Below are 16,317 nucleotides of genomic sequence, written 5' to 3' on the forward strand. Positions count from 1 at the left end.
GTTTGTGGCGACGCGTTTATACAAACTAATTACTTACACCACTATACGACTCAGTTTTCAGACTCTAATCAGAAAGATTAGAGATATAGTCAAATTAAAATATAACCACTACTGCTCCATGTTTATAAAAAAAAGACACTAAGTAATTAGTGTCACATATATCTTTTATAATTGGCAATAGTATATTACAAATTAACATATACAGTGAAAGTCATAAGTATTCGTACACCGACTGCAAGCTATGATTAAATGCCCGTAGTTCGAACTTTGTTCGAGATAGAGCATTGAAACAAACGGCACTGCATTATCCATAAAGTTATTTATTATTTACAAAACAAACGTTCTGTGAATGCGAAAACAGACAAATAATGGCAAAAGAAACAAAAATAAACATGATTTTGATGTGTCAAAAGTATTCGTACACTTCCGAAAGGTCCAGAAAGAAAATTATTGAGCATGATTCAATACTTGGTTGGGTTCCCTTTGGCCCTAATTACAGCTAGAAGGCGCTTTGGCATCGAGTGCACCAAACGTCGCGTATCTTCGACTGTTATAGAAGCCCATTCCTCTTCGAGTGCAGTTTGCAAAGAACGTTTATTCGTAATGCTGCCCTTGCGGAGTTTGTTTTCGAGCAAGTGCCATAAATGCTCAATCGGATTGAGGTCAGACAATTGAGGAGGAGTGGCCAGTTGCTTTGGCACATTGTACAGTAACCGGAGCTTTGTATTGTGTGCCGTATGTTTGGGATCATTGTCCTGTTCAAATATAAAGTTATCTTGCAGGCCCATTTGATCAGCACTAGGACGTAGATTTTTCTTCAAGATATCAATGTACATATGCTGATCCATAGTACCGTCGATAATTGTAAGCTTTCCCACTCCCGAAGCACTCATGCACCCCCAAACTAGCACTCCCCCATCTCCATGCTTGACGGTTGGTCGCAGATTTTTCGGGTCCATCTCTTTATTTGGCTTCCGCCACACAATTTGTCTACCGTCGGAACCAAAAACATTAAATTTACTCTCGTCTGAGAATATCACTTTGTCCCAGAAAGTTCTTTGTTCACGTAAGCTTTTGCAAACTGGAGGCGCTTCTTCCTATTCACTTCGGAAACAAAAAATTTCTTTCGAGCAACACGCCCATTATAGCCTTGTTTGTTGAAAGCACGACGCACAGTGCTTTCTGAAACTGACATACCTGATTTGGCTGCTTCTGCCACCATCTGCGGAGCACTGATTCTTGGGTTGTTCTTAATTTCATTCAGTAGTATACGCTCACATTGTCCAGTGATCTTCCGTGGACGTCCACTTCGCGGCATGTTTTTGACTGTATTTGTTTCGTAGTATCGATCTATGATTGACTGCACGGTCGAACGTGGTCCTCCGATAATACCCGATATCTCCCGTAAGGATTTGCAGTCGTTATGAAGCCTTTTAATTATTTTTCTTTCTTCTTCTGTTGTCTCTGTCCCTTTTCGACTCATTATGTCTTTCGTCTTGAATCAATCTTTGATCTCGAATGATGTTTCGCTGCCCTGTGGTTGTGTTTAGCTCTGCAAACCACCAGAGAGCGTTCTAATCGCCAGAGGGCGTGAACAACAACTCGAACAGCTGAACGATTTTGCCTTTAATTTCAGTGTACAAATACTTTTGACACATCAAAACCATATTCATTTTGGTTTCTTTTGCCATTATGTGTCTATGTTTTCGCATTCACAGAACGTTTGTTTTGTACATAATAAAGAAATTAATGGAAAATGCAATGCATTTTGTGTCAATCTCCAACAAAGTCGGAGCTACAAGCATTTAATCATAGCTTGCAGTCGATGTACGAATACTTATGACTTTCACTGTAGTTACAGTAGGAAGCAACACTATTGAAGTGTAATCATTTGTATAAAAGCAATGCAAGATAACTAGAAACGTCATAATTTAATGTTTCTTGTCAGATTCATGAAATAGAACACCTTGAAAAAACAATGACAGAAACTGAATGTGTTGCTGGCGCAGTTTAAAGGACACAGATTTTTTTTCAGTTTCATGTTATGCAGTCTTGCTTTTTTTAATCTGTTTGAAGTATTTTTTTTAACAATCACTTAGTTGTCCAGAAAATAGTGAATAAATTTGTCCACAAATAACAAGAACTAAAAAGAAAGTTCCATTTAGCTGTTCTTATTGATTGGTTGCTCAACGCCATTCACAGTTTTTCTCGTCAGAACATCGTTCTCATATATCCACACTGTTTCTTTGCCATTCGAACGAACTCTGAAAGAAAGGAAAAAAAACAATATTTATTAACTTACAAATACAATAATAATAAAAGCACGCTTTTAATCCTGACATTATTTTGATTATTTGTTGCAATAGGTTACAGTTTGTACTCTTACTTATTTGAGTAATTTCAGTATTTATTTAGTTAATGTTTATCTTGTCTTATATACGGGGTGTTCAGAGAACAAGGGAATTCAGTTCAATTGCCAAAGTTATAAGTAAAAGAAACATCAACCTTATTTTAATTATAGGGGATATTTACAATACCTCGATATGGATATTTTAAACGGGATCCACGCTAAACAGCATTCACGTCTAATGTGTGGGTTCCCTAGATCGATCCCAGCTCAGGGTTCTTCCGTTTCCTCCTATTTTTTTCAATCCACCATTATCATCGTCTCATCATCACCATTTCCTTTAGCCTTTTGCATAATCGTGAAAAGTTAAACTCTAAAAGAAATACCTACGAACCAAAATGACTGAAAATATACTTGATTGCATTGTGCACGGAATACATCTTATAAAGCTGAATATATATATATATATATATATATATATATATATATATATATATATATATATATATATATATATATATATATATATATACTAAATATTGCTGTATGTCCGTTACATAAGTCCTCCATGTCGCCTCGTTATTTGAAATTCCTAAATAATCACTTTGCTTGGTCCGGATATTTACCATGTCACTTTCATCAAGTGAGTACCGTAATGGGAGGAAGGAGTCAAAATGTATGTAAAATAATAATAATAATAATAATAATAATAATAATAATAATAATGTATATCCTCCGCCTTTGGTGCACGTCTTTCTGGGTTCGATTTCCAGTGGAAGAGGACTAAAAATTTACTTCCCAATCATTCATTTTCATTAATCTTCTGTTTCAGTAAGATTATAATCATGGGACATTAAATTAAAGTTTTATTTTGTAAACATGTAGCACCTGAAGGGCACCTCAAGCAAGAGAGATGAAATTCGATATACCTTGACATAAATTTCTAATTAAAAAAATAAGTTGGCACTTGTCCCTTCCCTGTCCGGTTTTTAAAAATCCCACTAAAGAGAAAACAGAGGCAAATTGCTATAAAATTTTAATTTTGTAATTTTGTATTCATAAAATTACAAGAATGTGAAAAGGTTTGAACAGTTTAAACAATTATCAGTTGAGTGTATCTGCGCTTTATCATTACACGTCGATTGATAATCGTTTTTATAATTTTCGAGAAGAGTGTTTGATTTTTTTCACGATGAATAACAGTTGTATTACTTGAAATGAATGTTAAACATGGTTAGTACTTTGGTAGAGCTGGATTTTCGTAATTTCATTTCTATTCAATCCTAAGAGGGGTAAGGAGATTCAAACATACTTTTCAATATATTTCCGTAAACTTATTCTTTCCGTGCAGATATTCTATAATATTTTCCTAAGTTTCCAACACTTTATTGCTTGTACAGTCACGAACATTAATAAATGGAGGTTGAAGCCATAAGAAATAATGGCTTCAGCCTCCATTTATTAATGTTCGTGACTGTACGTTTCAATTAATACGCTAAGAAGTTTGATCATAAAATTTTAAAGCAAAATTGCAACCACGTTACTTTCAGTTTAACATCCCACGGTTATGCCCATCAGGCTAAAGGATATGATGTTTAAAGCAAATGACTGATGTTGGAAGAATTAGTGAAATGACAATGGGGAAGGAAACGAGAGTATCTCGAGCAAACCCATGAACACGATGTTACTCACCACAAGCTTACTTGGTCGGGGATCAAACCAGTGGGCCCACATCGCAGAGATAAGCGTACTACCGCTGAACCACAGTGCCCCTGCAACCACGTTACATTTATTCTATTTTGTCTTTCATAATTGCCTGATTCGTCCAAAATATCGCTAATTATCGGCATATGAAATGAAAAAAAAATGCCTGGGTTACCTCAAGAATAAACTATCCCTCGTACATTTTTAAGAACAAATGAGTTACGCCATATCGTTAGATGATTAATGGAATATTTATTTGTAAACTTATAATGGTATGTGGTTCGAGTCCTGCAGTTCCCTATGAGGGCTTAGACGTTTATGATAGTCCGGGATTCGATCCTCTATATACTAAACGTCTCCTTTAGGCTTTAATAGTGGTTCGGAGATTTTACCAAAGCCGATCGTATAACCACTGGACAGTACGGTTCAGAGCTCGGATCATAACATTCTGGGAAATTGACATAAAGACTTATTCTAATCGTATTCTCAATGCCGATACAATTTAATAATGCGAAAATTATTGTGTTGTATAGGCATTAATTATTTATGCTGGAAAGAAAAAGCAGATTAAATTCTCTTAAACTATAAAACAGCAATTTATATCATACTAATTACTTTGATAAAGGATATGCGAAATTCAATTTTTCACTTTAATTAACAACACTGAAACTATACAAACACATACGAGTATTAAATTGCATTTCGGCACTTCGATTTAAATAATCGAATATGATAATGCAATTTTACACTTGATCCAATTATTCTTATTACAATCGCGGAAGACGCGGTAGTCGCGTGCGAGTGGTTGAACTTCACTACATAGTACTTTCTTATTATTTCGCACATTCACTTCTCACCCACTTTGATGCTGAAGAAAGATAATTTCTGGCGGTTCCAGGGGGATGCACTTAAAGTTGGATGGAAGAATCTCCTTACTTTCCATTTTGTCTTCTTTCGGGTAGTCTTGAAGTTTCTCCATTGCGCAGCTAGAACCTTGCCGTCAAGATGACTTTACAAGCAGCAATGACAAACGTTTAAGACTTCAACGTTTCTTTTTAAAGGCAACATTTTTATTACCCTAGCATATTAATTACTAATGTAGTATAACACATTGTATACGTAGTATGTTCATTGCACAAATGACAATAATTAATTTCACTCAAAGTTAGACAGACTAAAACTATATTCTACTGAGATTTAAACGTAAATTGGCTTGTTATTCGTCTGCCCGTCCATAGCTGACTGATTTAGTTTTTCCCTCCGTCTCCCGTGCTTCTAACCAACGAAGAAGATTGCAATGCAACCTGTTGATGTCAGAGCTAAAAATAACTACGACAACCTATCGAAGGGAATGTTTGGAGACGAGGTTTGCTTTCTCTGCCGGATTTTAACCCCTTATTTGGAGAAACGAGAGGGCCCACCAAGACTTCCGTCGCAGACGCGACGCACACACACATATACATATTCGTCTGTTTGCTAAAAGAAAAATTCTTAAAAGTGTTTTTATACAAGGTTCACTTAAAAAGTTAATTTTTTCTTAAATAACATTCGATGAGTTGGACTATATGGTTACAAACTATGAACAAAATTGCCTTAGTCGCTTTTGATAAAAATCATACGAAGAACCTCACCCCAAGAATAAAGTACTCTTTGTACATCTTTTCAGGACAAACGAGATATGTCGTTTTATCAAGTTGATAATGAAATATTTAAAAAGATCGCATGAGTCATTTGTCACAAAATCGTCCGAAAGAAATATACCTCCAACAAGAAACTGCCCCCAAGATATTTTTCAGGATAAATGAATTATGGCATATTATCAGCAGCGTTGCCAATGTGTGTGTAATTGCACAAAATGTGTGCAATTTTGGCCTGTTTGTGCATTTTGTGTGTAATGCCAATCTGTGTGCATTTTGTGTGTAATTTGGCACAATTCAAAATTTTGATCATTGATGATTTTTACGAAGTTCCTTTCACTCAAATATTCTTTATTTCCACCATTTGTTTTTCTGAAAATTGCCTTCTAAAAACTACGAGCTCCAACGCCTGGCTCCAGGCCAGCATAATAAAACTACAGAGAAAACAACAAGTTATTTGTTATTATTGTTAATCTCTTGTTATTATCTCTACAGTATGATAAAACCTATCTTGCTTCCTTGGTACCTTACTTCTTGTTTTTCAGAGGCGGGTGTCATGACATCCCCAAGCAAAGACGCTTTGTTAAAGCAAACAATGGGAATGAATGTTGACCCTCGATGTTGGCCAAAACATGAGGCAGAGGTGGTAAGAAGTCTTGTCTTCTCACCACTTGTGAAGAAAATGCCATTTTGCAAACAGATGAAGGACAGAGTGGCCGATGTCCAATTAAAAACATTAAGTACGTTGAAAGCAATGGCGCAGACTTTCCAAGATTTATGTGGGTGCATATCAATGGCGGGTCATATTAACTTATATGTTTTCAGGAAAGCCTGGATGTTTGATTGATTTACTTTTAGTTAAAATATTTTATGAGCATTGTCATAAAGGCCTGTGCTGTGAGAAAGTAAAATATATCGGTACTATAAGGATAAATTGTGGCTGCCCTAGCTCAGTCGGTAACACGACTGATTTAAACGCAAGGGAAACTGGTTCAAACCCGGGTTCAGGCTAAAAACCTTGTGGGTGCGCGGCACCCACAATATTATTTGTGTGGGTGCCGGAGCCTTGGAGCACCCACGTAGTCAGCGCGCATGGTTGAAAGTAAAATGAAAGTGACAATGGGCAGGAAAGTGACGGTTTTACAACAATAATAATAATAATAATAATAATAATAATAATAATAATAATAATAATAATAATAATAATAATAATAATAATAATAATAAATCAAACGCTGAATCCTTGAACAATGGTTGGTCAATGTATAGGTATGTACGTCTTCAGACATAATACACATATAGATAGGTAGTTATGTATTGTGTAATGTTGTGTGAACTGTCTTCCAGCTTGTGTGTAAAATTGTGCAATTTGGACGGAAGGTGTGTGTAATTTTGCTTGCCGTGTCTGGCAACACTGATTATCAGATAATTAATGAAATAATATGTTTATAAAATATGAACAAGATCGTCTGAGTCGTTTTGGGGAAAATGAACGAAAAAAAAACTCAGTGGCAAGAATAAACTACTCATGTACGTCTTTTCATGACAAGTGAGCTATGCTATATTATCAGATAATTAACCCTATAATGCATAGTGGGACAGATGTGGGTTATAGTGGTAAATAATCTGTGCTTTCCTACATAACGATATGTATACTCGCCGAAACCTTATCCTGATAGCCGAGATACGCAACTTCAATTCGGGCGACTCCGCGCATGGTACATAGTTCTTCACGTTACACACGTAAAATATTACTTAGGAGATCAATTCAAACAGCTAATTGAGTTCAAGTATATAAAAATGTTAATACAGAAACAATATTTAAAATAAAAGGTACTAGATTTATTAGTAACGGGTTATGAAAATGACGTCACGACTCAGAATCGGAAAGAGAGAAGGAAAGAAAAAAGTGAAAAGCCGGTAGCTAAGATGCGAGTCTCTTGAAGTGTTGCAAGATTATAAACTTGAAAAATCTTATATCAAAAACAGAAGACCAGTAAAATTAGTTAATTGATCAATGTTACAAATCGTCCACAATGGATAGGAAATGGCTTAATATTTTTGTATGATATATAAATTAAATAGAGTTGCTTCCCCGTAAGAAACTTTTATGCCTGCTGATAAATGAAACAAAAGAAAGAACGGGACTCACATGTAACTTCTGCAATTTTTGTGCAGAGAGTAACACTGCTAAGAGAAAAATATGCAGACTAAGAGAAAAATATGCAGACAAAACTGTTGAAATTATTGATATGATTGTTGGTGGTTCGCAGCTGGTTTACTCATTGCTAACGTCGAGTTGCTGTGCTTTGAGAAAAAAAATCGTATTTTTAATTTATTATGTGGGAGGGTGGCTGCTTGTGTGTTTCTGTTTATGATTGACCTTTTCCAGGTAGATATATGAGAGTAACTTCATTTCTTATCCTTTCTTACCTTAATCAATTGAAATGAATAATCAGAATAGTTTTCATGCTCTCGTTTTAATTGTGAGGATTGCAAATACATCACGTGCGAATTTCCAATACATTTTTTACTCTTATCGTGTCTTCATGAATTATTAAAAACAAATAAACCAAGAAATATTTTTCGTAAGTGGCAGGAAAAGAACGAGAAATCACCGCTCCGCGCATATCAGCTGAGACCCAGAGCAGCGCCAGTTGAAACCCTGGCGAATGAGAACCCAACCAAAACACACACACACACACATACTAAGGCTTCCCTGCGAAAAGGTTCGCGCGCCAACATGCACTAATGCGCTTGTGATTCGGCTCTCAAGTTAACATTGCGTTTAGTATAGTTGGTAATGCATGTTGTACCAGATTGGGAACTCTCGAAGATAGTTGTAATTCCACAGTTTTCGCATAGATGGCATTATTAAGTATACCGGTAGCCGTTACTTTCGTTACTCACTTTTGTTTTCTCTTGCAACACTAGTTTTTGCACAGAAAATAAAAAATCATGCATTGTAGTGTTAATGAACTATTTATTTACGAAATACGAACAAAATAGCGTGAATCGGAGAGGATATCGAGTCATATAAAAATAATCCAAAATAACTCATATTAGTGTCAAATCCATAATTTTTGCGGTCGCTGAAATAAATGGTGACACCTTCATTAGCGATGACTTTCAAATTCAGCTACCATTGTATGCGGGCTGCGGGTCACTTGCGAGGGGGAAGTACCGAGACGTAAAAATAATCCAAAATGACCGATATTAGTGTCAAATACATAGTTTTTGCTGTCGCTGAGATGAATGGTGATACTCCCACAGGCGTTGACTTCCAAATACAGCACCCACGCGAAGAATGGGTATTTTCAGCTAGTAAATAATAAATGGGAAAGTGAAATGGTTTATTTTTTTTACAAATTACAATAGAATTACGATTATCTGATTCCCGGATAAAACGAGCACCTGGATTATTCGAAGCAGTCTAAAAAAATTGCGGATTATAATTGTTGTAAAAGATGGTGCGCACATTGATTGTTGCCGAAACTTTAAGTTCGAAATCTTCGGGCTGCTCAGCCAGCCATCTGACGCTGTGCATCACATTCGGCCATTAATGTTGAGTTCGATGAATTAGTTAGTTTGAACCACAACATATCTCATAAAACTATCTCTGATTTTATTCTTTTAAAACTTTTGTATGGTACTGTATGTACGTAAAATGTTTTTTTTTGTTGTTGTTGTTGTTGTTGTTGTTGTTTTAGCATACTGTAATAAACAATTTCTGTATTAAAATGTTTGGTCGTTTATAGTACGTAGTACTATACTAACAGTAACTGATCTTCGTGTTATCCAAGTTTTTGCGTAACCGAGGTACACTCGTCTCCAATTACCTCAGATAATGGTGAGTCTACTGTATTATGGTGAGTCTGTGTACTATATTTAAATTTTTATATTACTAAGTGAACTATTGCTTTTATATTATAAGAGATTGCTGTCCGCCACTTTTACGCACAAAATTTTAACACAATAGAAAATTTAAAAAATTATGTTATTTTATGCATATCTTTGTTTCGACGTTTTTGAATAAATTTGAATGAATTTCCCTTTGTAACCTGCTTGAAAGAAAGGTTTGAATTGAAATAAATTTACTTTTTCTTTTCAAATAAAATAACAGAAAATGATTTTTTTTTTAATTTTTACAATATGCATTCGAAAACTAAAAATATCACGAAAATGAATATAATATTTCCTAATTCTTGAAATTAATGTTTCATGTTAATTATTTTGATTAGAGGAAATAAAACCACTGTTCTCAATAGTATCTTCTTTGATTCACACTAATATAAAAAAAATAAATGAAACAGGAGAAAAGGGTATTATGAAATAATATAACAGAATTTTGTTATCCTTGTCCAAAGTCATTTGTATAAGTATTTACTTTTAAAACAAATTTAATCTATCTTCCTCTTTGCTTTTTACCAATCGAAAGTGTATATGATTATACTGATCTACTATACAGAGTGTTCGGATAGCTGAGCAACCCGAACTGTGGAGCAACGAAACTTTTCAACTATAAGTAAGAATGAAATGAATCTGCCACCCAAGGAAGGCTAGAAACATACGAAAGTAATTGTTTTACGAAACGTGAAAATCGCTAATTGGAGTGCAGTTATGGAATTGTTTGTAGATAAATGGGAATGTTAAATGGTATGCTGGGTAAAAATGCGTCGTTTTGAAGCAAGAATTACATATTACTTCAAAATGAAGTGCAGATATTTCAAGGCCGTGATAATAAAGTATCGTAAAAATATTTGTTTCCATCAGTATGGTGTAGTATGGCATCAGTGATGGTACCAGACTGTGTCAGCACATGTGGCTGACTACCAACTACTCTACGAATAGACAGTTACAAATTAAAAAGAAAATTGGAAATTATTCAGGAAGTCCTGACCATGGAAAGATGGGGAGTTGCTGCAATGATTTGCAAGTTTCTTGTTTGTTTGCAATCTTCTATCTATAGGATATATTAGGCCATCCATATGTGTTGATAGCACCTGGTATGCCGTCAGTATTCACATATTACGCCAGGGCACTAGGAAAATTTTTGTAATATGACCGTATTTCTTATACTTTTTTAAAGTACTTTTCACCACACATTACACGTTTTTTCATTCTTCCAAACCAGTCGTCGAAGAAACTCTGCCATCTTTCGGTAGAGATCTGGGCACACTTATCTGCCTAAGCCCTTAGTAGGGCATCATCGCTTGTAAAACGCCTTCCTTTCAGTCTGGTCTTCACATGGGGAACAGCGCGAAGTCACAGCGAGCAAAATCTGGACGGTACGGAGGTGCTCTAACAATTTTAGTCCAGTGCTGGTCAAATACTCGGAGCAAATTTTTAAACGGTGCGCTGGAGTGTTATCGTGGTGAACAAACCATGTGTCTGTCCTTAAGTTTGGGCTCAACTATTTGAGAGCTGTAAGAACTTTAGGCAGACATTCCTTGGTTTACCATTTCCTTGTGACTGTCTTCTGTTTTTCTAAGACAATTCGCTCGACAATTCCTCGCATACTAAAAAGTACCTCCACCATTCTCTTCTTCACTGATATGATCTTCGAACAACCACGGGGGTCTCCCCATCTTCGAACACCAATACTTTGTTTTGAGCCTTGGTTGGGACGTCATAGTAATAGAGCCACATTCGTCAACTGTCAAAATGCTGTTCACAGAGGAAGATTTTCCATTTTTAAATTTTTTCAACATTTCACGGCACAATGAAACGCGGTGTGAAATCTGCTCGTCGATTAAGTCATGTGGTACCCAAAGGGAACAAAGCTTTCTAACTCGAAGGTGATCACAGAAAATAGCACGAACTTCTGGTGTATTAATGCTCAAGCATGCCTCTATTTGATAGTATGTAACCAGTCTATCTATCTCAAGCGATTTCCTTACTGCAGCAATGTTTTGTTCAGCTCACAGATGAAGATGGCCGACCTGACCTTGGAGCGTCATCAAGGCTGAAATTTCATTTTTGAAACTCTCTGTACCACCTAAATATCGTTGTACGATGAGGACAATCCTCTCCAAGCACAGGAGTCATTTTCTGTAAACACTGATCAATACTTAAGCCACTTGCGAAATTGTAACGTAAAATTGTCCAGTATTCAGTTATTGACCACGACCATATCTCCACCTCTTTTCACTAACACAGCTGAAAATTAACTGACACTGAGACAGTGACTAGACCTTCTACAGTACAGGTTTGGACAGTCTAAACACGCGTTAAGTTGCAAACTCCTTTCATGAGCCGTTCTGTTCTATTGCAAAACTTTCCTAATGCCCTTAGGTGATTTTAACACTATCATCACAGCCTTGGGATGTCTACACTTGATGCCAATTTGTCGTTCTTGCTTCAGAACGATACATTTCTACCCAGCCTACCCCTTAATTTTCTCTCAATGATGAACTATACTAGTGGCGTGAATGTACCATGGCTTGTTGAGGATCCTAAATTAATTCTTTACTCGATGAAGTCTGGAGAATGATTTCTCTCCTGTGTAGTTGGTGTCAGGAGCGATAAGCAACATTCTTATGATTATGTCAATGTTTGGATAATTATCGACCACATTAAACTTACGAAAAGTCTTGTTAATGAGAGTTAAGGTCATGCTATTTTTATCTATTTCAAAATTTTAAAACAAAAATTGTATTAAATTTAACTAACCACTCTTCTATCGGTGAAAAGAATAACTGATTTGGAGGACGTTTACTCTGGATTTAATTATGTTCTTATCACTATTATTAAACTCTTGCATTTTCCATCCTAGTAATTAAATTTTCGTCCAACATGCGTCTTAGGAGCATTGCACTAGAGTTAAAAGTGGATCTGAAAAGGGACTGTAAGTTGCGGCATGACGTCACGCCGTCTCCCTACCTATCTTTGCCCATTGTAATTTATTTAGGAACTGGGGGAACGTCGTACATATTTTTGGGAGGTGAAGGGACGAAATCCTACCGCGTTTCCCCTTACTTTTACCCCTGCATTACACCCGTACGTCCGGTAAGTCCAGCCTGCGTGTAGGGCAGAAAATCGACAGTATCGATGAGGAAATACCATAAATGTACCATTGTCTGCCAATCTTTAGATCGGCCATTTTGAAATTACTTCGAATTTTGTAGGTTTGCATAATATATATTTTTATAGTTAGATTCTGTAAAGAAAGGTATTACTGAAATGAGTTTTGTAAAATCTGTTATAAGTAACATTTCCTAAATCTGTTACATATTTTGCAAAACCGACTTCATTAATGGTTTTCTCTGCAAACCTAAAACATATTTAATGACTCCGTTCCTGTTTGAAAGAAAATATAAACTGACTCCAAAATTTGATTGGTGTAAAGTGTGCACTCATAACCTTTCACACTACTATATCAGTATTCCAAGCCTACATCCCTATAATTCAATTGATACAACTTGGCCCTTGTAACACGTTGATGCTAGTGGTCTACTGTGCCACGCTTAGTTGCATGCATGGAGAGCATGCCCGCGACCGTTCGGTGTATTTAATGGACGGGTTCCGCCAAACAAGGCATCCCGTAGTTCCTCAATACGCTATTGATTTCACATGCACAATGTGCACCGTCAGAATTTGCTCCTTAATTCTGACTCGCCTAAGCGATGTAACCCCCATTCACTGAGGGAGTGGGATACGCCCACTGCGCGGCCAGACCGAAGTCCTGAGTGCCTACCAGTAGACCTACTGGTTGAGGCAGACTGCTAGCGAGTCAGTCCTACCATGCTCTGCAGGCATGGCGCCCGAGCGTTGTAAGGCAAGCTCACCTTCCGCCCGTGATCATCGTTACCTGGATTCCTGGGATTGGCTCCCACAAGCTACCTAATCTTACGGTATGACCACAGCCCGGCAGAGTCCAACCCAATCCGGGGCCCCAGGCAAAGCCCGAGGGGGCTTGTTCAATCCCGGCCCTGCCTACCTCTATCGTTCAACTGGCAACCACCTTGTCATGTAGAGGTACCACGAACACGTCGAGATACTCCCGTATCTCATCCCGGACCCAATGGTACGTGTTAAGTCACCATTTGATTTTGGTGCCGGCCCATATCCCACAGAGTTTCCTCCCTTTAGCAGGATCAGGACCGTTACCAGATTCCTGGGATTGGCCCCTCCCCCACCTCCGTTTGGTCCCCTTGCAGGCAGAAATCCAACACTCCCCCGGTAGGGTCGTCCAAACAATACGGGAATTCCTCTAGTTACGGTAGAGGTACACCGTACATTACCAGAGCCAATGACTGATGTAGACCGTTTGCTCAAGAGCAGACATTGTCATTTGAGAGCCGTGTCTCCCCTGGTAGGCCCGCCCAAACAATACGGGGCTACCTATCTTTTACGTGTTTAGGTACCACATACACGTTGTAGCTAAGCTACTTGTCCGAACCCCAATGGTACGTGTAGACCACCATTAGAAGGGACACCCACACCCTTCCTCGGTAGGGCCGTTCAAACAATACGGAACTACCTCTGATTACGGTAGAGGTACACCGTACATTACCAGACCCAATGGCTGATGTAGACTGTCTACCTTTAAAGACAAAGGTCATTTGGGAGCGGTGGCTCCCCTGGCAGGGTCGTGGCTCCTGCACCCAGCTCACACTACTGGGACGAAGGAGTGACCCAGTTCCTCAACGCTCCTGAGGTACGAGTATGCGTTAGGATACTAGGTATCCCATCCCGGACCCAAGAGAACGCATTACACTCTCTTTGAGGGCAGTACCTACATCTTCCTCCCGGTAGGGCGCTGGATCCGCCCACACACTTGGGCACACCAGCTACCCACTCTTTTAGCGTGTTGGGGTACCACTCAGCCTTATCTCCCGGACCCAAGGGCACGGCTTAGTTGCCCATTTCAGGGGATACCCGAAGGCTCACCCCCGCTGGCAGGTACGGCAGTCGAAACTACCTACCCCACTGAGGACGTGATGGGGTCACACGTACTCTCCCAGATTCAATGGCACGAGTTAGTCGCCCATTTCAGAGGTTGCCCCCAGGCTCACCTCCGCCAGTAGGTTGTTGGCACTGCTACCCACACGCTGCCATATGGCAGTTAAAGTACCGGCAGCGACCTGGCACAGTGTCACCCTATCTCCCCCGTGTAGCAACCACTCCCGGAAAAGGATGCGAGAACGGACAAAACACGGGGGTCCCTCCCCCTTTCTCATCACGGGCTTGGGACCGGCCACGGCGGGGTTAAAACAGTTGTCCCTTGTAACAGTTCCTTTTCTTTGTTTTTTCCCCTCCTGCACGTGGTCACAACAATCAGACAAAGAGAACTATTCCAATGGCAACAGCACGTTCAGCCAATTGTAGTGCCTCATTTCTCTCGCTCTGCAATTGTAAATATTCTACCCTTTCCGCACGTTGCCAATTTGAATATAAACAAATGCAAATTGTTTTACTTAAATGTCAACTTGAAGAGCCGACCTGTTGGTTATTGAGAGCATTCTTTTTAGTTCTCTTTTGTGTCATTTAATTTTATAAAACTGAGATTTACTTGCAGTGAATAATTTCGTGTTTCGGGCATACTACTCGTGTAGTTTCAATACCCGACGCAAAAGCTGGCAACGCAGCATTGAGCACCACGTGCGCGCAGCGAGCTGTCACCAGCGTTGCCAATGTGTGTGTAATTGCACAAAATGTGTGCAATTTTGGCCTGTTTGTGCATTTTGTGTGTAATGCCAATCTGTGTGCATTTTGTGTGTAATTTGGCACAATTCAAAATTTTGATCATTGATGACTTTTACGAAGTTTTTTTCATTCAAATATTCATTATTTTCACCATTTTTTTTTCCTGAAAATTGCCTTCTAAAAACTACGAGCTCCAACGCCTGACTCCAGGCCAGCGCAATAAAACCACAGAGAAAATAACAAGTTATTTGTTATTATTGTTAATCTCTTGTTATTTTCTCTATAGTATGATAAAACCTATCTTGCTTCCTTGGTACCTTACTTCTTGTTTTTCAGAGGCGGGTGTCATGACATCCCCAAGGAAAGACGCTTTGTTCAAGCAAGCAATGTGAATGAATGTTGACCCTCAATGTTGGCCAAAACATGAGGCGGAGGTGGTAAGAAGTCTTGTCTTCTCACCACTTGTGAAGAAAATGCCATTTTGCGAACAAATGAACGACAGAGTGGCCGATGTCCAATTAAAAACATTAAGTACGTTGAAAGCAATGGCGCAGACTTTCCAAGATTTATGTGTTTGCATATCAATGGTGGGTCATATTAGCCTATATGTTTTCAGGGAAGGCTCGATGTTTGATTGATTTACTTTTAGTTAAAATATTTTATGAACATTGTCATAAAGGCCTGTGCTGTGAGAAAGTAAAATATATCGGTACTATAAGGATAAATTGGTACTGCCCTAGCTCAGTCGGTAACACGACTGATTTAAACGCAAGAGAAACTGGTTCAAACCCGGTTTCAAGCTAAAAATCTTGTAGGTGCCGGAGCCTTGGAGCACCCACGTAGTCGGCGCGCATGGTTGAAAGTAAATTGAAATGACAATGGGCGGGAAGGTGACGGTTTTACAACAACAACAATAATAATAATAATAATAATAATAATAATAATAATAATAATAATAATAATAATAATAATAAATCAAGC

The 16,317-nt window shown here is 38.1% G+C and overlaps 1 protein-coding gene and 1 long non-coding RNA gene across 3 annotated transcripts in view; one reads left to right on the plus strand and one right to left on the minus strand.

The window, feature by feature from the left end:
* The window catches only part of LOC145675645 (uncharacterized), a 203,221-nt gene that overhangs the window by 94,047 nt on the left and 92,857 nt on the right, over positions 1-16,317 (plus strand). The gene's annotated exons all lie outside the window — the stretch shown is intronic.
* Positions 1,913-16,317, minus strand: part of LOC145674842 (uncharacterized) — a 94,291-nt gene continuing 79,886 nt past the window's right edge. Inside the window, exon 6 of the mRNA XM_081745070.1 lies at positions 1,913-2,264. Within this exon, the coding sequence (XP_081601196.1) occupies positions 2,162-2,264 (103 nt within the window). The 3' untranslated portion in view covers positions 1,913-2,161. The remainder of the gene's footprint in view (positions 2,265-16,317) is intronic.

Source organism: Thermobia domestica, chromosome 18, assembly GCF_964235325.1.
Source record: "Thermobia domestica chromosome 18, izTheDome1.hap1.1, whole genome shotgun sequence".
Classification (NCBI taxonomy): Eukaryota; Metazoa; Arthropoda; class Insecta; order Zygentoma; family Lepismatidae; genus Thermobia; species Thermobia domestica.